The sequence below is a fragment of the Colletotrichum chrysophilum genome, assembly GCF_026319265.1.
Source record: "Colletotrichum chrysophilum strain AFK26 chromosome Unknown scaffold_16, whole genome shotgun sequence".
NCBI lineage: Eukaryota > Fungi > Ascomycota > Sordariomycetes > Glomerellales > Glomerellaceae > Colletotrichum > Colletotrichum chrysophilum.
The window spans coordinates 14,453-36,741 of record NW_026517303.1 but is presented as its reverse complement, the minus strand read 5'-3'; the positions used below and the strand labels follow the sequence as shown (position 1 = coordinate 36,741).

At 52.3% G+C, this 22,289-nt stretch overlaps 4 protein-coding genes across 4 annotated transcripts; 2 read left to right on the top strand and 2 right to left on the bottom strand.

Moving 5' to 3' along the window:
- Positions 1-1,580: 1,580 nt before the first annotated feature.
- Positions 1,581-2,632, top strand: COL26b_002983 (uncharacterized protein; the record flags this gene model as incomplete). The annotated part of the gene is made up of 2 exons (XM_053175889.1): positions 1,581-1,635; positions 1,734-2,632. 2 exons carry the CDS (start codon positions 1,581-1,583, stop codon positions 2,630-2,632), a joined length of 954 nt encoding a protein of 317 aa, XP_053040056.1.
- Positions 2,633-3,409: 777 nt separating this feature from the next.
- Positions 3,410-4,866, bottom strand: COL26b_002982 (uncharacterized protein; the record flags this gene model as incomplete). Its single annotated transcript, XM_053175888.1, has 2 exons — positions 3,410-3,479; positions 3,596-4,866. 2 exons carry the CDS (start codon positions 4,864-4,866, stop codon positions 3,410-3,412), a joined length of 1,341 nt encoding a protein of 446 aa, XP_053040055.1.
- An 819-nt stretch (positions 4,867-5,685) lies between these two features.
- COL26b_002981 (uncharacterized protein) lies at positions 5,686-7,969 on the top strand (the record flags this gene model as incomplete). Its single annotated transcript, XM_053175887.1, has 5 exons — positions 5,686-6,096; positions 6,150-6,446; positions 6,512-6,803; positions 6,950-7,880; positions 7,942-7,969. 5 exons carry the CDS (start codon positions 5,686-5,688, stop codon positions 7,967-7,969), a joined length of 1,959 nt encoding a protein of 652 aa, XP_053040054.1.
- Positions 7,970-12,997: 5,028 nt separating this feature from the next.
- On the bottom strand, positions 12,998-14,656 carry COL26b_002980 (uncharacterized protein; the record flags this gene model as incomplete). The annotated part of the gene is made up of 3 exons (XM_053175886.1): positions 12,998-13,533; positions 13,591-14,514; positions 14,587-14,656. 3 exons carry the CDS (start codon positions 14,654-14,656, stop codon positions 12,998-13,000), a joined length of 1,530 nt encoding a protein of 509 aa, XP_053040053.1.
- Positions 14,657-22,289: the final 7,633 nt, after the last annotated feature.

The window sequence follows — 22,289 nt, the reverse complement described above, 5'->3', positions numbered from 1 at the left end:
ACTCGGGCGTATCCGTTGCCGTGCTTTGTTCCGGGCACTTACGCTCTCATGTCACGAATGTCGCGCAGATCGGGACTGCCTTCCACAAATCCGATTGGATTGTTTCCCAATTAGAGAGCTTGTGAGCTCGTCATGTACACTGATCTGTCCTCACACCGCAGAATGGCATCGGGTTTCGGTCCAAAACTGGAGGTAACGCAAGGTAACGAGGCAGGTATGCCAGATCATCTTGTGAAATCCGGACCATTACCAAATGTCGAGATTGCACCATAGTGAGAGCTCTCTACAATGTGATGGATGTGCTGAAAGTCAGACGTTGACAAAGCCGGGCAGGGAAATCTCTTAAAATGACCAGGCGCCTGCCTTTAATCGACCACGTAAGGGCATTAGCCGAGAACGTCCGAGAATGTTGTGTTTTTCTTCTTCTTATAGATCCCCCGAGCTAAAGAGCAACATTTGCGATTAATATGCATGAATCTGCGAGTTTAATGCCTGACTATCTGTTGCTAGGTTACTGCTTCTACTCACGGCCTCAACCCAGATGCTAAATTTCCACCTGTTCAGCGATGGTCAGGAAGCTAAGACTTTGCATATGTTTACTGTAAATTTCCTCTTGCACAGCTTGAAATTGCGTTTCATCTAGACGCGTGATGGTCCTGAGGAGTTTGGTAACCGACACATCGTCCCCAACCATACGTCATGAAGACATCCCCACCAATCGCCCCTCCGCCCCAGCTTCAAAAAAGGATACAGAAAGGGCAAAAACATACAACAACGGGCATTCGCCGGTCGTCACCGACCCAACTACTACTCCATCCCTCACTGGCTTATCTATGGGAGATCGGACGGGATCCCGAGTTTTCCAGTGGGTATGGTCGTATGTGACGGCTGAGGAGGGTGGAGGAGCTGATGAAGGCATCGTCGTCAAGGTGGGGCACATGGGCACAGAATCAGGCTCCCGCAGCTCAGCGCCTTGCAGCCTGTCTGTCAGAAACAACGTATCACCTGCATACAGAGCGGAATTGTAAGACCGGTAAGTCGGGAGTTGTCTCGGAGTCTATCATGAGGCCTTTTTGATGCGAGGCGCGGTTCCATCAGAAGCCCTCACTGTGGCCAGAAACCGTTGAGATCCCGCAACGCCTGGCGCAAGGTCTTTTTGCATCAGTAACCCAACATACATTGTGACCCCAGGTCATCATCACATTGAAAGAGGGTCTGCTTTTTCGAGTCATCGTCTTGCTCGGCACCAAGACATATGATGCTTTTGACCCTTGGCTTATGACCATTTGGACAGTCTGGATCCACATAACCCCTGCTTCAACGTTGGCTCTTGCATATGAAGAATCTCTGAACCAACCGTTGGTCCATCAAAGGTTACAATATGAGCTGTTTCTTCATGCTGCCAGGGTCTCGAGTTCCACAATGCCTCGGACTTTGTCCCATGGGAAAAGGGACTCTGCAGCGGCGCTATCCACTTTCTGTTGAAGATATTTTCATAAATGCACTAACATTCCCCTCAGTTCTTGGCTCAAACTGACCTGAACATCATCGAAACTTACATCTTGTATTCAAAAGGCATAATGACTTCCTGGGACGCCAAGGGCAAGTTCGCCGTCGTCACCGGCGCTGGCAGTGGTATGTGCTAAACCCCTGATATACCCGGAACGTCGTGGTCTGATCGAAATCCACTCTAGGTATCAACCTTGCATTTGCCGAGCAGCTGCTAACAACAGGCTGCTCCGTTATCTTTGCTGACATTGCTCTGCGTCCGGAGGCAGAGGAACTCATCGCCAAGTATCCCCATCCATCCAAAGATGAGTCGCCATCTGCCGTCTATCACAAGATGGATCAGTCCAACTGGGCTCAGGTATCAGAGACGTGGGAGTTTGCCCTAAAGACTTTTGGCAGGGTCGACCTTCTCTGCCCCGGAGCTGGCATCTGGTACGAATCATGGGCTTGCCTCAGTAGCATGGAGTACGTATTGACGCAAATCTATAGGGAGCCTCCAACAAGCTCTTTCTGGGATCTTCCGGGTGTCTCGCCGCTGGCCAAGGATGACCCAAACGCTACCCCCGGAGTGTACAACATCTTCGCCGTTAACGCCATGGGGCCCATTCGTTTCGCTCAGATCGCCATCGACTACTGGCTGCAGAACAAGATTGCAGGCAACTTGATCTTCGTGTCGTCCCTGAGCGCATACCTCCCAACCATCGGCACGCCGCTCTACAACGCCACTAAGGGCGCTCTCAACTCCTTCACTCTGAGCCTGGCCCAGATGAAGGCCCGCCTCGGCATCCGAGTCGCGTCCATGTGCCCCGCGACCACGTTCACACCAGCAGTGCTCCAACCGTACTGCGTAGGAAAAGTTCGCGAGCAAGACATGAACATGTCGGCTACGGAGTGTGCCGAGGTAATGCTGCGCATCGTGACGGACGCCGCGTATGGCGACGGGCAAGTTGTCGAGGCTATGCAGTTTGGGAGCAAGGAGAGGTCGGATGTGAGGGTACGTGTGGTGCCGTACCAGAGCCTGCTGCCCGACATCGACTTTGAGGGTGACTTCAGCGGGAAAAACATCCTGGTGGAGGAAGAGAAGCTGTGGCAAAAGTTGAAGACGGAGGGTGTGAGGTCATGAGAATTGGAGGTAGACTTATTTGCACTTCGACGATGATAAGAGCTATTTTAGAGGAAAGCAATTGAAGATCTAAAACTGATAACTAGCTTTAATTTTCTGATTGTCTCCTGCTGTCGGAACCCTTAAGAGGTGCTTGCTCTATCTGAATTTAAGCCAGTCTCGTAGTCGTCTTCCAGAATTGGCACCGGCTGAGGGGTTTAAGCCCGAGTCTTACACAATATGTTGCTCAAAAGGCCGAAAAGGGTTGTCTTCTGTCTCGTGTTTGATATAGCGATATGCACGTCAAGTTGAAGGGCGACCAGAAATTGTGGTCTCAAAGGCAGCGTGCTGCTCATCGTCATCCATAAGCCCAACTTCGGCGCCACGAAGATCAAAAAGCGAATGGGTGGCGGTAAAGGAAGTTTTTGGCGCGTCGTAGGCACTCAGATCGTACTTCTCGCGCATCACATCCAGCGCCTCTGTCCAGGTTCCTCGAGCCATACAGATATTTTTGAATTCACGAAAGTGCATCGGCCCATCCCGTATGAAGCTGTTAAGCCTTGTCGAATCAATGCACACGGCGTGGAATAAAAGCAAAAGTGGCCGCGCCCATTGCCTGGGCTTCATGATAGACGGCAGATACCAGTCGCCGACTGAGAAATTCAAGTACGTCTCGTGCATGAGTGAGGTGAAGTCTCAAAAGAAGAATCACTCCCCGTGGGCGAGAATCGCGCAAGGCGATCCCATTGCATCGGCTTCGTGAAGAGTCCTACGTAGCGGTCTCCCCTCATGAAGTTCTCATCGCGGACCAACGCCATTTCCAAATCCCCGCACACGGTACTGATCGATTGCGACCTCCATAGATAATCTGATACTTCCAAACGAGTGAATCGGGGCATCTGAGACAGTGCATTGACAACTTCGTGGACGAAGTTTTGTCGAACCGCTTCATACTCATTCAAACTGTGCCTGTAGGCTTCATACATCTCCACGAGTGCATGTTGTTGACGGAAAAGAGCCAGCCATCTCTGTTCTCCATCAGCGCCATCTCTCGGGGTATCACGGAGGTCTTTCCAAGAGGTCAAGAGATCCTGAAGCTGCTGGTGTCGCGGTTTCGCATCCTCGTTGTAGGCCATAATGCTGTGTAGGATGGTCTGCCCCCTCTCGTCTTTCCGATAAAGCGCAAACTCGAGCATCCACACCGCGTAAGCCGCGAAATTCCATGCAGATGCTGCTACATTGGCGCAGAAATAGCCAAGCGAAATGCGGACTCGTTCAATGCCGTTGCGCAAGTGTGGGCGCTCAGCGATGTATTTGAATCGATCAAAAGAACTCTTCGTCATCTGAACTGTCACACAGTGCAGGAGAGCAGGCGAAGATACGATGTTGAGGGTCTGACAGGTGAGGCGAAGGCTTTGGATGTCGCGATAGCCGCGTGCCATGTATGGTTTCTCGACCTGTTTGGGGTCTTCGTTGTCATTGCCGTCGAGGTGCTCCGCCACGAAGCCGAGAACTTCTGGCGGAACATCGAGCAGGGTAAGCGGTCTAATAGATGACCGCGAACGCTCAAGAGTGATTTTGCGCAACATGTTGTGTTCGAGAAGAAGCCTTTTGGCAAGGTCCACATGATGGCTGGGAGGGGCATCTTTGAGGGCGACTGTGGCAGAGGCCCGCACGGAGTTGATTTCGAACATCTTGACAGGCCAGACGTCTTTGATATGAAGCATTAGCTCGTCTATGTCGGTCATTCGCTGGTAAATGGCACCGAGACTCCAACTCGCAAGGTCGTCCGGCTGAGGTTCTCCGGTGCATAGCTCTTTGCCGCGATCACAGATCTGGATGTCTGTCCATCTCCGATCGTGAAGAACAGGGCGAGGGTCAATGTTGCATTCAGGAGGTGTGTTGCTCATCATATCCCCACAATCCCAGTCATCAACCGGGTCATAATAACCGCGATCTTTTGACCAGTCAATGTCGAACCAGGTCCATGTCTGGCGCCTGAGATCGATACGCCTTTCCATTTCCCGAGCGAACTTCTCTCTAGGATCGTATTGACCGTCATCGCTGCCACTTCCGAAATTTCCGGCCGATGCGCCGGCCATAGCGAGAAGAGCGCTCAACATTGCTTGGGGATCATGAGCCCCGAGGTGATCGTCATCATCCCAGGGGTCATCATTGTCCCAGGGGTCATTATCTTCCCAGGGTCCATCACCGGGATAACCGTAGTCGTTATGCTCTTCATCGTCGCTATCCATGGTTTCTGGCGCAAGGTAAGCACTTTTATGGTATGCGGTCGAAATATGTAGTCTGCTGAGGAGTCCACAGCGATGATGAAGTTGGGAGATTGACAAACAAGTGTCCAACACGAAGGGATGCCCCGCCCCCGCAACAACCTTTCAAATGGCTGCCTCTGCGAAAGACATGGGTTAATGTACTGGCTTTGATAATGTGACTGCCTGTCGCAATTGAAAGTAGTTCACTAACAGGAGTTGACAGCGTTTAAACTGGGGACTTGTCAACAACCCAACAACATTCCCTTGATCCAACACATTTTCGATGAGTACATATTGACGATTCCGGCTCGATCAGCCGCATGCGGTCAAGCCATCAACTAGGGTCTCTCTTATTAAGATCCGATGGATGCCTGGCGACCCGGAAAGTGGGAAGTGCAAGAAAACTGTGACATTCGTTGGTTTGTGCAGCGATCTGCCTCTCGCCAAAAAACCAAAACCCGGCGGATGTCGTATGAGAATGCCATGGCCGTCTTTTGCTTTTGAAGACAAACTCGTGATTCGTATATTTGACTCAGTGTGAATTACTCATTGCCCCTTCCATGTCCAGCCACAACTGCCACCATCACATCCCATTAATTAGCCAATCACTTTGGGGATATCAGAACTCACTACTGCAACTTCACCTGCACCTGCAGGCACAGGCAGAATCAGGCTCGCTTTACACGTGACGTGACTGCCAACCCCGCAGATCAATCAGCATGAAAGGGCAAACCGGTAATAGGCACTGGTTGATGACGGCAGGTGTGCAGCTGCCTAGCTTCTAGCAGAGCAACAGCAGCGATGGACTGGAGTTTCCTTTCCAGATCCAAGAGTCAGTCGGGCAAATCAACGACATCTACTGAAAAGCCGGACTATGGCCTCCATACAATTGTCCCTCGGCATTCGGCCGCGCTCGAGGGAACCGATATCGTTGCCATCCACGGGCTGAACGGCCATTATCTCAAGACTTGGACCGACGAGAAAACCGGCACCAATTGGCTTAGGAGTTTCGTTCCCCAAATTGTGCCGGTGGCAAGAGTCATGTCATTTTGGTACAATTCTACGGTCCAATTTAGCAAGTCCACGTCAGACATCGATGTCTTCAGTGGCCGACTTCTGGAGGGTTTGCTGGCCGATAGAGAATCTATCGAGGAGCAGGACCGCCCACTCATCTTTATATGCCATTCTCTGGGCGGTCTTGTGTTTAAGCAGGTCAATCTTCGTCAGCCGTCTTGAGAACTTCTGAAGCTGATAGTCATACATAGGCGTATCTGAAGGCGCTTGACAGCGACGAGCACATGTTCCTCGCCAAAAGAATCAGTGGAGTCTTCTTCTTTGGTACACCACACAAGGACTTGTCCCTTGCAAGTTGGAGCACGATGACGACACGTCTTCTGAAGACGGCATCGCTCGGGGCAAACACCAATACCCAGCTTTCCAAGGACCTTGAGCCAAACTCTAAGCGCATGGCCAATATCTCAGAGGCATTCCTCAAGCGTTGTTCTAGTCTCAAGATCATCTCCTGCTATGAAACACTGAAGATGGATTATCTGAATACCTTGGTAGGTGGATTGACTCCCAACTTGTCAGTTACATTTGCAACAAAGGTGCTGATGTTTCACAAAAGGTTGTCGAGAAAGATTCGGCTGTGTTAGGGCACTCTTCCGAGAAGGCCATCGCCATCGAGAGTGATCACCGAGGCATGTGCCGATTCGGCACGATCACGGAAAAGAGGTTCTCCGCTATCAAGTTCAGGCTTGGTCGTCTGGCAGATGACGCTCAAAAGGCCATCTTTCTGGAATCAGACAATCTCATGACAGCACTGAATAGCTCCAACTACGCTTCACATAGGGCCAGAAACCCGGCACCAATCGAGGGAACTTGCACTTGGTACTTTGAACACAAAAAATTTAGAGCTGGTACGAATCAACTGGGTCTCCTCTTCTATGGATATCGGCCGACCCGGGTTGCGGGAAATCAGTGTTCGCTTCTTACCTCGTCGACCATTTCAAGGAACTCTCACAAGCGAATGCACTCAACGTTTGCTACTTCTTTTTCAAATCAGACAACGAGGAGCAGTCTGATGTTGCAAGGGGGATTCAGGCTATTCTGCACCAGCTTTATACCCAGCAGAAAGACCTTACGCGCTGCCAGAAACTTCGTGGAGAGGACTTGGAAAGCATTGAAAAACTATGGGTTGCATTTTCCCAATCGACCGTTCACGGCGATGCTAAGTCTACCATCTGCATCCTGGACGGAATAGACGAATGTGAACCGAAACCTCGAGGGGTTCTACTGCGCTGCATAGCCGAACACTTCGCGAGCGACGGCTTGCAGCAGCAATCCAAACTCAGGGTACTGATAACGAGCCGCCCTGAGAATCAGATCAAAGTCGCACTGGGCAAACGCAGGAGGTCCACGAGTGGCTCAGGAGCCCGTCGACAATCGTACGAGATGATGCGACTGAGGGCTGAAGATGAGACGGAATCGATCAGTGACGATGTATCTCGGGTGGTTGCTGCGAAAATCGAAGACCTCATTGACCGGGGTCTACCCGTCGGCCTCCTCAAGAGCTTGCAAGCCGAGCTCGTGAAGCGAGCTGATCGCACCTTTCTCTGGGTCTCGCTCGTGTTGAGTCTCTTGGAAAAGAAAGTCGAGAGCGGGGCTTCCAGACGAGATCTTGATGGAATTCTCAACACGAGAGACATCTTCAGCGTCTACTCGGAACTCCTCGCATCGAGGCCGGAACCTATGAAAGCTAGAAAGATGCTTAATATCATCCTCGCGGCCGCACGACCACTCACGATCGAAGAAGTCAGTATCGCACTTACTGTAGCTCCCTATGGTGATGATTCCGGTGATGGAAGTCCGGAAAGACACCTGGGACGCCGTGCAAAGCTGACATTCGACGACGTAGAGTATGGACTCGTGTACCCCCTCGAGAACCACCTGAAACATGTCTGTGGCCATTTCATTCGTATAATCAAGAAGAAAGTGTATCTAGTACACGAAACAGCAAGAGAGTTCTTATTGGCGCCGAAGACCTCGGCTGCACAGAGAAAACGCAGCACAAATCCGCTCCTAGGTCCGCCTCATGAGAGCCAGCTCCACCATTTTCAGCCCACCTTTTCCCTCGTCAACGCCAATACACTCCTTCTGGACATCTGCGTTGCCTTCCTATACTGCTTAGCCAAACCATCGAAGACTTCACCGCCAGGCGAAGTCAGCCCCAAAACCGAACCCTTTCTTTCATATGCTGCGCTTTCCTGGACGATACACTATCACCGCACCAAGCGGCTGCTTGACCAGCGCGAGAACCGATACTACCAAAACCTATGTCACCCACTGTTTCCAGGTTTTGACTGATGGATGCAAGAGTTTTGGGACCCGAACCACACCATGGCAAAGAACCAAGTCTCACATCCGCCGGGGGCGCCAGATGATATCCAGGACTATTACATCGAGTACTTCAACCTCGAGACGCATAGCTCGTCCTCGCATGGAGCAGGCCTGGATGACAAGCACGACAGCGCCATCTCTGATTTCGAGTCGTGCGAAGATGAACAATCAGACGCCTCCGAAACATCGCTGAACTACGGTGGCGTAGCTTTTGGTCACGACAAAGTTGAAGATCACCGTGATCGCCTCCATTTACCGTTATGGCGGGGCGCTGATACAGCTCTGTCGAGCAACCCGGGTTCTTTGAGCAATCACTATTTTCCACTCAAGGTTGACGGAGAAGGGCTGGTGTCTTTGGATTTCAAGGACAGGTCATCCCATAAGCCTTCTGAATCTTAGATTTAGGGAGGGCACAGTGACTCAAGAAAGGTCTCAGATATGCTGCGAATATTAGGAGGGCAATGAAGTTGCTGCAACAAGAGCTATACCAGGGTTACAGCTTTTGTCCCGAATGACCGAGTTTTGAACTGTGAAGAATGTTCAGACCAGCGACCTCTCTCTCGCTAGACTGAATCTCGGTTCAATGGAGAGTCCGCTGGAGCCCAATCAGGCTTTAGGCATAGCTGGCGAGGACATAAGTTCAATATGCAGAGAGCTCATGAGATGCCCTTGAACAGGACAATCAGATGCTTCTTTTGCCACTGAGTTTTGCCAGCCGGGCAGTGTTACTTAGCTATCGGGGCAGTCTCCACCACATAAGCATTGCATAATCCGTATATCCTATATCTGTGTCGAAACGACTATACTCGCTATCATCGTCACTATTGTCGTTGCCGTCGTCATCGTCCATCGTCATCCCTATCTATCTCTACTGTCGTCCTCGTTAATGTATGAGGTACACTACGATATAGTTCTAGGGGACAATGCCCGGATGGCCAACTGACACTGCCCGGCTAGCAAAACTCTTGTCAATACTGAACTCTCGAGGTTGACAAAGGGCATCATCTCGGAATGGAAGATGAGGGTCACGACGGACTGACATTTGCAGCGCCTCAGCCATTCTAATCAGATCAACTTGTGCTATTGAAGTAGCGAGTATCATTTCTGCATATTCTACCTAGTCTCTGTGACTTCATTCAGTGGGGGTGCTGCAGCAAAGTCACGGTTCCAATTGGCATGGCCCTGCCACATCATCAAATACGTAAGAACACAAACGGCTTTCACACGACAAGAAGCGTTCGAACCTACAACTGAGTGAACACGAGACGGCCACTAACCCATAGTAAGACAATCAAAGCATAGTGTACTCTCATGCTCGCCTTTCAAATGATATCTTAACCCTCCATCATCGGTGAAAGATACCGAGGCCTCGATCGCTGACTGGCCACGCGGCATAGCGAACACCTAGCGGTGAAACATCGACTCAACCTCGAGATTAGAGCTTTGCCTCTACTCCGTTTTGAATAAAAATACGATAAATCTCGACCTCAAAGCATCAAGCCATCTCATCGACTCGACCAGGTGACCTCAGCGCTCTAGGGCCAGGAGCATATAGGTGGCGTGCGATATCTGAAGGATCAGGCTGGATGTCGCATCCGTGCAGCTCAAACACTTACCTGTGTCGATGCAAGTTATCAGCAATCTCCATCAATGTTCTTAAGTCCGTCACAGACACGATCAAGGCTCAATCAGCTCAGCTCACCGACGTGTTGAGCCGAGGTCCATATCCAATCTGGAGATGTTGGGGTAAACGCCCACCCCAGCCCGCTTACCCCAACTTCCGTCAGTTACCCGCCGAACCAACAACAACCAGTACCTAATCACCAAGAACCCATCAAAAAGATCGTGCAAAAGACCCAAAAACCAATCCCTTCATCGCAATATCCTTCCCCTCGGTAATCTAAGTCACGCTCACCCAAAGGATCGATCCCCAACGGCACCAGCCCCGATTTGTCCGCCCTACGCCCAGCCAAGACCTCGCTCAAGGGCCCCTCCCCCCCCGGGGGCCTGGTGTCGGGGTCAAACGGTTACGCGATATTTACATGATGAAAACCCTCACGCAAAGCCATCCACGTTTTCTTCGGTGCGTTCGTCCCGCCGCGTCGGGAACGGCCAAGACCGCCGCCGTTCCGTGTGTTCCACAATTGAGGCTCTTTCGTTCTTTCTTCAACGACATCCGTCATTTGGTGATGTTCAAGTTAGATATGGTGTGTGGTAGGTCTTTAAACCAACGACAACCAGATGCATATCGCTATCTTATCTCCCTGCGTTACCTCAGCCTTAGCCTTTCTACCTACCTACCTACTCGGGTAGGTAAGCAGAGTGACATGCGCCACACACACACACACACACACACACACACACACACACACACACACACACCAGCGCCGGCGAAAACACCACGCCGCTGCGCCCGCAACGCCCGCAGACACCTCCCCCAAACCCACCCTTTGCGCCCGCAAGATCCAAACACCCGGGTCTCCAGGAGGCTCTTGGACGGGAAGGATTCCTTTTCATTCGGCGGCACGACATCCAAGGAGAATTAAAAAAGGAAGAAAACGTAGATAAACAAGGGGCGAACCGTCCCGAGAATCTGGGGAAATCGAGAAAAGAGCCAGATCTCGCGGGCGCATCGCGTCTCTTAGCTCTGCAGCCGCATCGCGAGGCAGGTTGACGCACATTTCGCGATGCTGCACAGTATTTCAACCTCACTTCTTACCGGAACGAGCGTGTGACTGCTGCTTGCTGCTCTTCTCTCTTTCTCCCGTACTGAGTTTGTGCCAAGACGTTGAACCCCATGGGCGGCTGCTCCCAATTCTCCCACTTGGCGGCCGGTGCTCCTCTTTCTCCCACGCTGAGCTGCCTCAGAGCCCCCGCCTCTCACTCCTCACTCACCTCTGTCCCTCTTCTCTTCTTCTTCCATCGGCAAAATGGCCTCCCACATCTTCCCAGTGTGACCCCCATATCGTCCCACACCGATAATCTCTCCCCATCTCGCCCCCCGTCCCCAGTTCGGACGCCCTTCCTGTCATTGACGCCCAAAAACCCATTTCAGAAGCCTCCCTCCGCTCCGTAGTTCGCCGACGGCTAGACGGCGTAACTACAAAGTGGGCACATTTGATTGTCGAAATCTCCAGCCAGGGGGTGGTTGACAACCAGTCACGGTTCGAGTCCTTATCTCTGCGACTTCGGTGCGGGTGGGGTAGGGGGAGACTTTTTTTTTTTTTTTTTTCTAAGAGAGCTGACAGGGTTACCGGGGATCGCAAGAAACGGCGCCAGTTCGATGTGGATTGTGGCCTCCCCCCTCAGGGGTCCTCGTCGATGGAACGGGGCGCGGCTTTTCTGCTAGCGGCATCCTTGGATGCCCAAAGGCAAAAACCCGGAAGAGAGAGCCGGGGGTGCGTTGAGGCAGGAAGGTGGTTTAGTTGCTGCGGTATCCGTATGGCACGGTGTTGTGTACGTCCGCGACGGAGATACTTTCGCCTGGGCTGGACGGGGTGCTCGAGGGATGCGTGGTCATGGCATTGTGCTGCTCATAGGATTCATGTATGCCGACCGAGGTGATTGACCGACATACAGCGGCACGATGCCGCGGTTATGGCTTGGATTCGCCCAAGTACGCAGGAGAGTATATTGAGTGACCACGAAAGGGAAAAGCAGGTCTCGCCAAGTGTACAATAACACAGACGCACTGGTCGGCATCCCTCCTCGAATTGGTCGTCAAACCCCCTCAATCGTCCCATGGTATGTACGGTGGTAGAGCAGGGGAGGGAGGGAACATGTTGCCCGGGAGAGAACACGAATCCGCTGACAGCTTCTCTCTCACCCGCGGTCTCCGAGACCGACCTGGCCGAAGAGAGCAAATTGCGGCCGAACTCTGCCATGCCTGACCAGCCAGCCCGACTGGAAATCCACGGATGGAAAAGTAACGCTGGCGACGCAAAGAATGCCAAGACAATTTTCATCCGGGGAACATTGGCACAAACATCCGCAGGGAAAGAAACTCTCCTCGCTTGAATCGCATGCGAAAAGTCTAAAGCAGAGGGGAAAGTCAATGACTTTTGCAGGTACATACATACGACAGCAGCAGCACTGTCCAACAGATGGAGAGGGGAAATTGGGCACAACCCACACACACGCCGTTTGCCGAATTGCAAAGCAAGGTCGGGCGACCGGCCCTGGTGTTCGATTCGGGTTTGCGAACGAATGAGATTTCTGAAGGACAGGAATAAAGCCTGTGCCAAGCTGACGGCGGTGTTTCGCACCCTCCCGCTGACTTGTGACACCGCAAGAATCCGCCAAGAACTCTGGTGCGCTGTTTTTGTGCTCTCATGTTTCCTAGGGCGTCGTGAAGGATGAGACATTGAGTGACGCTCGCTCGTAATGGGCGCACAGAAGAAACTCTGTGCATGTCTGTTCGTCTGGACTTTGGTGTCCACAGGCACGTAGGTCACTTGCGCAAAAAAATTGGGCTTCAGATATGTTGTAATCGTAAATTTTTGAATAAATTCGCTTTTGGGCGTACCACTGTATCATGGGTATTAATACAAACGAATATGTATGCTCGCTTCGCGTTTCGCGGGATATCCTTCCATCATCAAATCAAATCCGTAGACAAAAACCCATCCTGTAGGAACGCCTCGCCGTCTGACGCTAAATGGCGTCGAAATCAACGGTATCTAGAACTCAAAATAGCACAACTCGACCCAGCCCTTTACAATGAAGGGGCCTTTTCACTCCTAAGCTCTCCATCGGGAGTGACAGGCTTGGGCTCGTCGGAACCGCTGCTTCCACCGTTGTTGGCCATGTGCTGGTGCTCCTCGATACCGTGTTGAGGGCTGAACTTGCCCTCGGCGGCGGGCTCGGCCTGGTGGGGGGTCCAGGCAAGGAAGTCACGGCGGACCTCGACGTAGTCGTAGGAGAATTCTCCGTGCTGGTCGTCGTCCATACCCAGGAGCTCGGCCTCCTCGGAAGCACGCAGGCGAAGGCCGGGGACCATGTCGATAGCCTTGGCGATGAGGGCGGACATGACGAAGGTGTAGGCGCAGCAGGCGACAATGTAGGCGATTTGGATGTACATAAGCTTCCAGTTGCCGTCAACCCAGCCGCCGGTCAGGCCAACGTTGACACCGTCGAGACCGATAATCGAGCCAGAGGCGAAGAAGGCGTTGAAGATGAGGCCGACAATACCGCCGATACCGTGCTCGGCGAAGACATCGAGGGAGTCGTCGATCTTGAGGAGGAACTTGACTGTAGAGCGGGATGGTTAGCATGGAAAGGATTGCTGCGGGTGATTTTTTAGCTTACTCTTAGTTCCAAAGTTGCAGGCGACACCGGCGACAACACCGAGGATGATAGAGGCCCAAGGAGTGATGACACCGGAAGCAGGGGTGGCAGCGACAAGGCCAGAGATGGTACCGGAGCACCAGCCGACAAGGGACCACTTCTTAGCCAGACGGAAATCGAGCAAGCACCAGGTCATGGCGGCGAACATGGCAGTCAAGCAAGAGTTCCAGCAGGCCATCGCAGCGCGGAGGTTGGCACCGAAAGCAGAGCCACCATTGAAGCCCAACCAGCCGAACCAGAGGAGAATAGTGCCGAGGGTGATGAGAGAAATGTTGTGGGGACGGAAGTTGAGCATCATCTTCTCGTTGCGGCGACCGAGAACCCAAGAGTAGGCCAGAGCCGACATACCAGAGCCGATCTCGACAGGACCACCGCCGGCGTAGTCGAGAACACCGTACTTGAAGGCCCATCCGTTGGCGTTCCAGGCCCAGCAGGCGACGGGGCTGTAGACGAGAGTGGCCCAGAAGAAGATGAAGACCATGCAGGGAATGACGCGGCCACGCTCAGCAGTGGCACCGGCGACGAGGGCGGCAGTGACGGCGCAGAACATCATCTGGTAGAAGGAGTAGAGGAGGGCGGGGACGAGAGGCGAGCCCTGAGAAGGAGTAGCGAGGACCTTCATCAGGCCGAAGTGTCGAAGATCGCCGATGAAGCCGTTGGTGGCAGTCTCGGAGAAGGCGAGGGAGTATCCCCAGAAGTACCATTGGAAGACGATGACGGAAAAGCTCATCATGACGACCCATAATTGGGACAGAGCCGACTTTCTGCGGGCGAGACCGGAGTAGAGGAAAGCGATACCGGGAATCATGAGCAGGACCATGGCGGCGGAGACGAGAATGTACGATTGGTCGCCGGATTGGTACCATTGGTTGAGGTTGGTGGTGGCTATCGACGATGGTTAGCATCAAAAATGGTGGAATTGAACATCCAGATTCTCTGGCTGGCAAGAGAACATACTGGAGTCACCACCAAAGTCGGCGTTGGTGCCATTGAACTCCGTAGGAGCTCCTGTATGGCTGTAAGACATCGTGGCGGTTGTGGGCGTGAGTGCCGTATGTGGGTGGGAGAGATTCACGCAAGGTTGGGATGATGAGAAATAGGAGGGATGTCAAGGAGTATTGTTATTTGAAAAGCAAGCTGTCCGTCGGACAGAGCTGTCGAGGAAGGTTAGCGGCCAGGGTAGGTCGAGTACAGGATGAGACGAATTGCCTGGGTGGAAAGATCGAACGGGAGGACGCTTGCGGGATGAGAGGGACGGGCAGGATCATATATAAAAGTGCAGAGCATCAAGCAGTGGTTGCGGCAGCATCAGGATGGAGCACTGCTGCGGTGATCCCTGGCTTCACGGTTGGGGGGGGGCCTTGATTGCTTGCCTGGGACGGCGGAGCTAGCGTGGGCAATCCGCATACGGAGGAGGCGTTGTGGGAGTGTAAATTGTAATCATTGTGACTGACAGGTTGCTGTGAGTGAGCGGGCAGATAAGAGAAACACAGACCAGTAGGCAAAGATAGACATGTGAGTGGACGATTCGGCGCGGGTGGAATAAGTGGAGGTAACAGAAAGAGTGTAAGAGCAAAAAGCGTCTTCGATTCCGACCTGGATCACACCCGGACACCACGTCCCAGCCGTTCGGGGTATCCTGGTCGAGAAGGCACCACCCCTGCTCCTGCTCCTGCTCCTGCTCCTGCTGGTCTACGAATACCGCAGTAGAAAGATACGTACCTCCGATGCCCTTGCACCTATCGCGCCCCACGCTTTCTCAGGCCGGCGCTCATGTCACTGTCATTGTCATTCGCATTAGTCTGAGAAAGATACGTACCGCCACCACTTACACCTCACCTTGGGCTCTTGCCTGTGTGCTGAGAGCACTGTCCCTCGAAATTCGACGATGCTGGTGGCAGCAGCAGGCGCAACGGGAAGGAGATGGATGGCTTCATCGTTCCCCCAAGGTCCCTCCCCCAGCTATCGCTAAGGCAAGGCTTGACGGAACACGTCGACGTCCGTCAGTCGGTCCTCGTCGACGAGGAGCGAACCTATCACCGCCGCCCCTTTAGTCGGTACCTGCCTTTCCAGAAGACCAGGACGGGGCTGCCACGATGCCACCGGGTCGCGGCGCAGAATACGTATCCCGGAGCGGTAATTAAGCTCGTGCTTTGGTTCCTCCTCGCCGCGTGAGAGTCTGGGGACGAGCTTGCTGACGATTATTAACAGTACTGTGTATCTCATCAATCAATTTCCGATGTCCCTTTCCCATATCAGTCCCTTCGCCCCGGCCTGACCTGATCCTGTCCCTGCACCCGGCCGCGACACCTCTCTCCGACTATCCCTCCGACACGCGTGGGCAAATCTCCCCGATTCCCTATCTCTGTCTCGCCTCACCCCGACTATCAATGCCGACGTGGATCGACCGTTGCTGGCGGCTTCACTCCGGCTGAACGTCTTATGCACGTCTTCCCCGCGAAGGGCCCCCGGATTGTGCATCATGTTGGACAAATACCGCATAGCTACCGAGTTGCGACACTGCCACCTCGACACTCCATCATACCTAGTAGGTACTCATCACCGGCCAGAGTACAACCTGCCAAGACAAACCAGCGAAACTATCGACGGCTTCAACGTCGACAGACCAAATACAGTTTCTTGACCCAATGCCTGCTCTTGGGCTGCCTCTCTCGCTTCAACGACCCAAAGCTTGGCACCCACCGAGGATGAATTAAATCGTGAATCGACCAAGAGGTTGCAGATAAGAGATCCGATAGGCGCAAGCGTAGCGGGACCTGTCAGTGGTGAACAGTAATTGGGCTGAATCAACGAAATGCCTCTGGTCCACTCAGAGGTGATCGCTTGGATTGTGGCTGCCCGTCCGCTTGTCAGGTTGTTCCGTGCTAAATGCTCTTCCAGGCACAGCCTCGGCCGAACACTGAGCGAGTCTCGTCTCCAGCGACGAGCACCCCTAAAAACCAGCGACAGACTGCTGCAGCCCAGCCCTTGCACGGGCGGCCCAGCAGTCCGGCAATCGCAGTGGAATGCCCCACTCGGCCTCCCTCCACTGATGCGGACGGGACAAGACTCGTCGACGTGGGACTCGCCTGGGGACCCCCCAATCCATTTGCTTCTTCTTAATCGATTCGCCCCAATACGGCAATCCTCTTCACGACAATTCCCGTCCCCTCCACCCTCCAAAACACCCCCATTTCGTCTGTCAGCCATCATGTCTCGACCTTATCGCAAGGCGTCTTCGTCTTTGCTTTTTAGCCGTGGCATGCGCTGACAGGTTTTCAAACTAGGGAGTCATTCAGTAGGAGGGATACCAACAGGGCGATTGTGGTTTCTTATTCACTCGGCTTGGCCAAGAAGTTGAAGGAGATGCAGGCTTGACGTTGATCTTGGGACGTAGGTCACCCTCCATCACGGACAGAGACCCCCGATGCCCAGCATGTGCCTCGAGACCAATGAGAGAACGCCAGGCTGTTCGTTCCTGACAAGACATTCTCCAAAGTGGCCCAGACTGTCAAGCAAGGCTTGACCAGTCATGCATGCCGTGGCTCATGCCATCGCCAGGGCCAACCAACTGAGCCTACTTTATCTTTCATATGCAGTGTGGCATGATTTGAGCTGTCAGCCAGATCAAACCACCAGAACGACAACCTGCAGATGTTCTTCCTCGCGAACCCCGAAAATCTCGGACCATAACTTCCTCCAACAGAAACAGGCACAGAGGCAAGCACACATCAATTTCAGTGTCCAGGGTCGATTCTCGAAAACCACTATCATGCTGACTCCGTTGCCGGCAGTCCTGTCTAGCTCCGTTTTCGGCACATGTCAAGGGAGATTTCGGGACTCAGTCTGCCAGCCCCATCGCGCTCGTCCGCAGACGCGCCTCTTGTGGGGGGATAGGAAATCCATTAGTCGTGCTCCTAAAACTCGTTTGCTAACACAGCACTGTCAAAATGCCGAGGGCCACTCTCGATGGCAAAGAAAGCCCCCAAGGCCCCGAACTTGGCTTCCTCCACCGTCGGCGATCTCCAGCTGGGGCGCTCCCGCAGCCCCAATCAACGGTTCGCGTTTACTAGAAACCTGGGTTCACACGTTGGATTCCAATGCCATGGGGCACGTCGCTGTCTAGACTCTCGAGGGCTGTCGAGGTGCGACCAGACCCAAAGAACCTGAGAAGGGACTGAAGGACTTGTAAAAGAAGCATCGCCTCTCTGAACCCCACGAGAATTGCCGACGAAAGGCCGGTTTGGCTTTCACGACACAACATCAACAATGAAAGTGCAGCACGATCAACTCGTGGAAAGGCGGCAGAAGTCGATTAAACATTTGCCGGACGATGACAACGACGCCACATTCCACGCGCTATCCGTCGACCAGGTGGAAGTGTTCGCTAACTTGCCAAGATCTGCGAGAGGCTTGCCTCGTTTTCAAGCTTCCGCAGCGACTATCTTACAATCGTTGATGATGGTCGATCAGCGCACAATTGAGGCATCAGATCAGACACTACATGACGTTGGCGACGCGGCGACACCTCCAGATACGTTAAAGGTGACCTCAGCCGCAGGCATCTGCATGAGATATCGTCGCACCATTACGCCGCATCATCTGGACGCAAGATAAAGACCTTTCGTGTCATCCAACGAGAACTCGCCGATATATGTTTCCCCGTACGCTGTCATGCCCCTTCGTCCCAACGCTGCACCCCAGCTTTCATGCTGTCGTCTGCCGACACGAGACTGGGCTGAACCCATTGAAATCCAATATGGCTCGCGTTCGAGAATCTGACCATCACCCAGTCCGGACGACGTCCGCCCATTTTGAAACCTCGCTGGTGGGAATCGCGACCCGGAGTTGGGGGGCAACCCAAAATGACGTCCCTGGGCAGCAAAGCAGCATGGGGAGGCTCTTCTTTTGCGACAGGCGTCTGCAGGGAAGCATTCCCTGTTCCGGGCCCCTACGAGTGCGCTAAACCTTAGCCTTATCAGCGCTCAGATGGCCCAATCACGACCCCGGTCACTTTGTCAGAGCAAAATGTCATTTTTCTTCTAGCGGCGGTTCCCACACAAAGGAGGCGGGATCCACATCGGGGCTTTCGCTCCTTTCCGGAAGGCGGCGTCTCCACTCCGCGGCGCCGCTCGGGCCGGCATGTCCGTGGACTCGACTTTCTGCTTTCGAACAATGCCATTGATCTTGAGGGAAGTGCAAGCTGCATGAATACGACGTGTGGTAAAAGCCCAGTGAATGTTTACTATGACAATTGGTTGGGTGTAGAAAACCTTCTAGCTCGTCCAGCATGAAAGGGGCTATCCAGTATTCTTCTCAAAGTCTGGGCCTAACAATGCGCTGATTGACCATCTTCCGTTTTGTGTGCTGTGGCAGTCTACCTCCATCGCCGAGTTTCCGCTTGCTGATTATGGCAACATAGACCTTGAATTGAGCACTCATGGTCTTTTGGTCAGAGCAACAATGATCACCGTCACTGCTGTTGCCTAGCAAACAGTATTCCTCCATCTCCGAAGATTCACGTTAGAATATGAATAGTCCCGAATACACTAAGAAAGATGATGGGAAACATTCAAGCACAGCTACTAACTGAGGTTGGGAAGCCATTACAACCGTGTCAACGCCGACTTCAACGTGGACGAATCAACCCTTCCATCCGGCTGCTATGATGAACAATGGCCAAATTTGTACATCGTCAGGCACGATCGGGTTGAAGGCTCATGTACTGCCATTAGAAAGCCTTATATTTATCCAAATGTCTTGCTGTGGACTAACAAAGTGTCGGAGGTCATATGTAGGTGGCGCCGTTGATGACTGTCAGTAGATTTCATCTGCCCCGGCTGTCCTCACGACAGCATACTCCACAAGCAATGTGTGTAATCTGCGGATATCTATAAATTCACCCACTTCTGGTTTTGATTATGCATGTTCCCAACCACCGAACCAATAGTTTGGTGTGCGTGATTTTGAAGTTAGATACTTTACCGCAGTATTCTACCAACACTGAGCCTATGGTCGACGATCCCCGCTCATTCGGCGTCGACAAAGCCGTTTTTTCACTTCTTTGGTCTACCAATTAAACTATGGTATAAGCCACGGGCGAGGCGTGGATTTGTCGGACTAGGAATCACAAGCATTTCTTCGTTACTAGCAGAAGGCTTCTCAAGTCATAGGTATGCATCCGAGCCCAGCTGCCTGTATTCAAGATGGCGACCCAATTTATTTTGCGGCGTCATGTCCCAGACAGAAATTTTGAGATATTAAATACTCCCGCTGTACCACTCCCAGCAGCATTGTAGCACTCAATCTCCAAACCGATGTCCTTCTTGACCCCAGGGTAGTTGATGTTGGAGAGGACCCCCTGTCCGAGAAGCTCTGTGCCGTCGGGTGCCAGCGTGATCAAGAACCTTCTTCCAGAGCCCTTTCTCAAGTGCAGGATGAAGGTGTTGATCTTGGCATTGTCAACTATGGTATTCCCAACATGCGACGGGGTCAAGATCAACGCCATCGGATCTCTACTTGGCGACAACTGTATGAAGAAGGCCGCAGAGATACTCGTTGAAGTCTTCGTCTGAGTCGAAACCTTCTTTGATCAAGAAGAAGGTCAGCTGCATGAGTACTTCACGTCCCTCGGCCTGAAATCGCTGGATTACGCTATAGATGCGGTTACTGAGAATGACCTTCTTCTCGGGTTAGTCTCAGAACGCTTCGTTCCAAACACCGTCGTCAAGCGACATTTTTGCTTGGATCTAGGTCCGGGCCGAACCACCACTGACCTAGCTTGATGTATGAGACGCTCTGTTCCCGCTCTATAAGGCGGGGCATCGAGATTCAGTGTTTCATTGTAGCTTCAAGGGGTGCTTTTATCTTCATGTGGTCTGCAGAGTATTCATCCCAGACGTGTGACTGGACGTGAGTGACCATACGAGACACATCTGGAGAGTCGTAAAAGTCATGTTGGTGATAGGTTGGAGAGACGCATGGCAATTGACTTATTGACTTGAGCTGTCCGATTGTGAGATTGAATTCGTCAAGCCTGAGATGCATAGCCTGGCTTTCTTGTGCATGTCAAAGCCATTAGACTGGGCTTCCAGGAGATGAGAGCCTGGCGATGGCATCTTTTCCAGTATGACTGAGTTCTCACCGTACTTGGTTCATTTCCAGTCAGCCACGGTTGTCTTGAAGCTGAACTAGGACATAGGAGACTTTCCCAGGGCGATTTTTAAGATGCCATGAGCTGAAACAGCCCCCCAACCGAGTATCAGCACTTGCCAGGAAGTACGCGAGCCAGAATTCAAGTCTACATCAGCCCTGACTGCTGTGAATCGAGACTTCATAAAGCTGTCGGCTACAGTTGTTCGTGATATCTGTTCTTTCAAGGGAAACGAAATGAGATGGCCTTCACCGATTGTGTTCAAGCACATATTGGCATTGGCAGTAGCACGTACATTGCACTGAGGTACCATCTCCCGCAACGCAGGACGTGGCCACGTTAAAGCTGTCGTCTGGCGCCGTCATACCACGCCGTGAGCACAGTGTGTCCGAATAAACACGAAACAACCAAGCCTTGATCTCATCGGTAGACTATGCTGCTACTCCGCATGTTTGAAGCCAGGCTAGTCGTTGTGGTGAAGGCAGAAACTTCGGAGCCTTGAAGAACAACAACTACGGCAGAGGATATTGTTGTCTCAAACCCTCTTTGGTGACTCCACGTAACTAAATATGAGCTCGTGGCTTTGGGTATTAGCTCGAAAACCTTTGGGATAGGCTATTGGACACGCATCGTGGCTCCTGACTTCACCGAGCTATGAAAGGCGCTGCTTGCTGGTTCGAGCTTCCCATTTTGGTCAGCCAAATTGCCTGGTAATCGATGCCCGTTCTTGTTCGGACATAGAAAGACGTCGTCTCTAATAATCAACAAGCTGGACCTGAGAGTGGGTCTGCCTTGAGTTGAGAGTTGGCGTTTAGCAGTAGGAAAATGCTTGGGAATAAACCATCACCAACAGCGATGAAGAACAGTCTCTGCAACCTCCGAACTTTGTGTCACTCCCAGTGTTGGAAGATCTCACTGGAACACTTCACTGTAGGCAGGAAATGGAATGCCGGCTTTCTATCGCATTGTTGTCTTGCGTTGTGTTTTCAGGTTGACATTTGTCTCTTTAAATATCCAAGATGGTCCTCGAATCGTCGAGTCTCATCTAAAAAGTCTCTGGGGTCTTTCCTAAAGTTCTCAGCGTGAGGCAGGTGTAGTCTCCGCAACAGCCAGAAAACGTTGGCGGAGATACATATGCGAGTGTAAAAGACCGTGAGAATCGACAGTCAAGACCAAGTTCGATTGATTGTAAATCCGTCATCTAACACAGATCATAGTTACTGCTCCCCTTCCCTAGAGCTGCTACCGGCCACAAGGTAGTATACCACCGCGATATGCCCTGAGATCGTAGTCGTTGTCTTCGACTAGTGTTTAAGGATTATTCTGAGTATTATAGCTGTGGAGTAACTGAAGATTTCCAAAGCGACTGGCAAATCTTACTTAGTCACAAGCATGTACGGGCAATGATTCGGGTATCCTTGAAGACGAGCGCAGACGCACATTGTACGCGATTGTGCCTGTCGGTAGCTTTGTGGCAAACAATGCGCTTCATATATAATTCGTATGA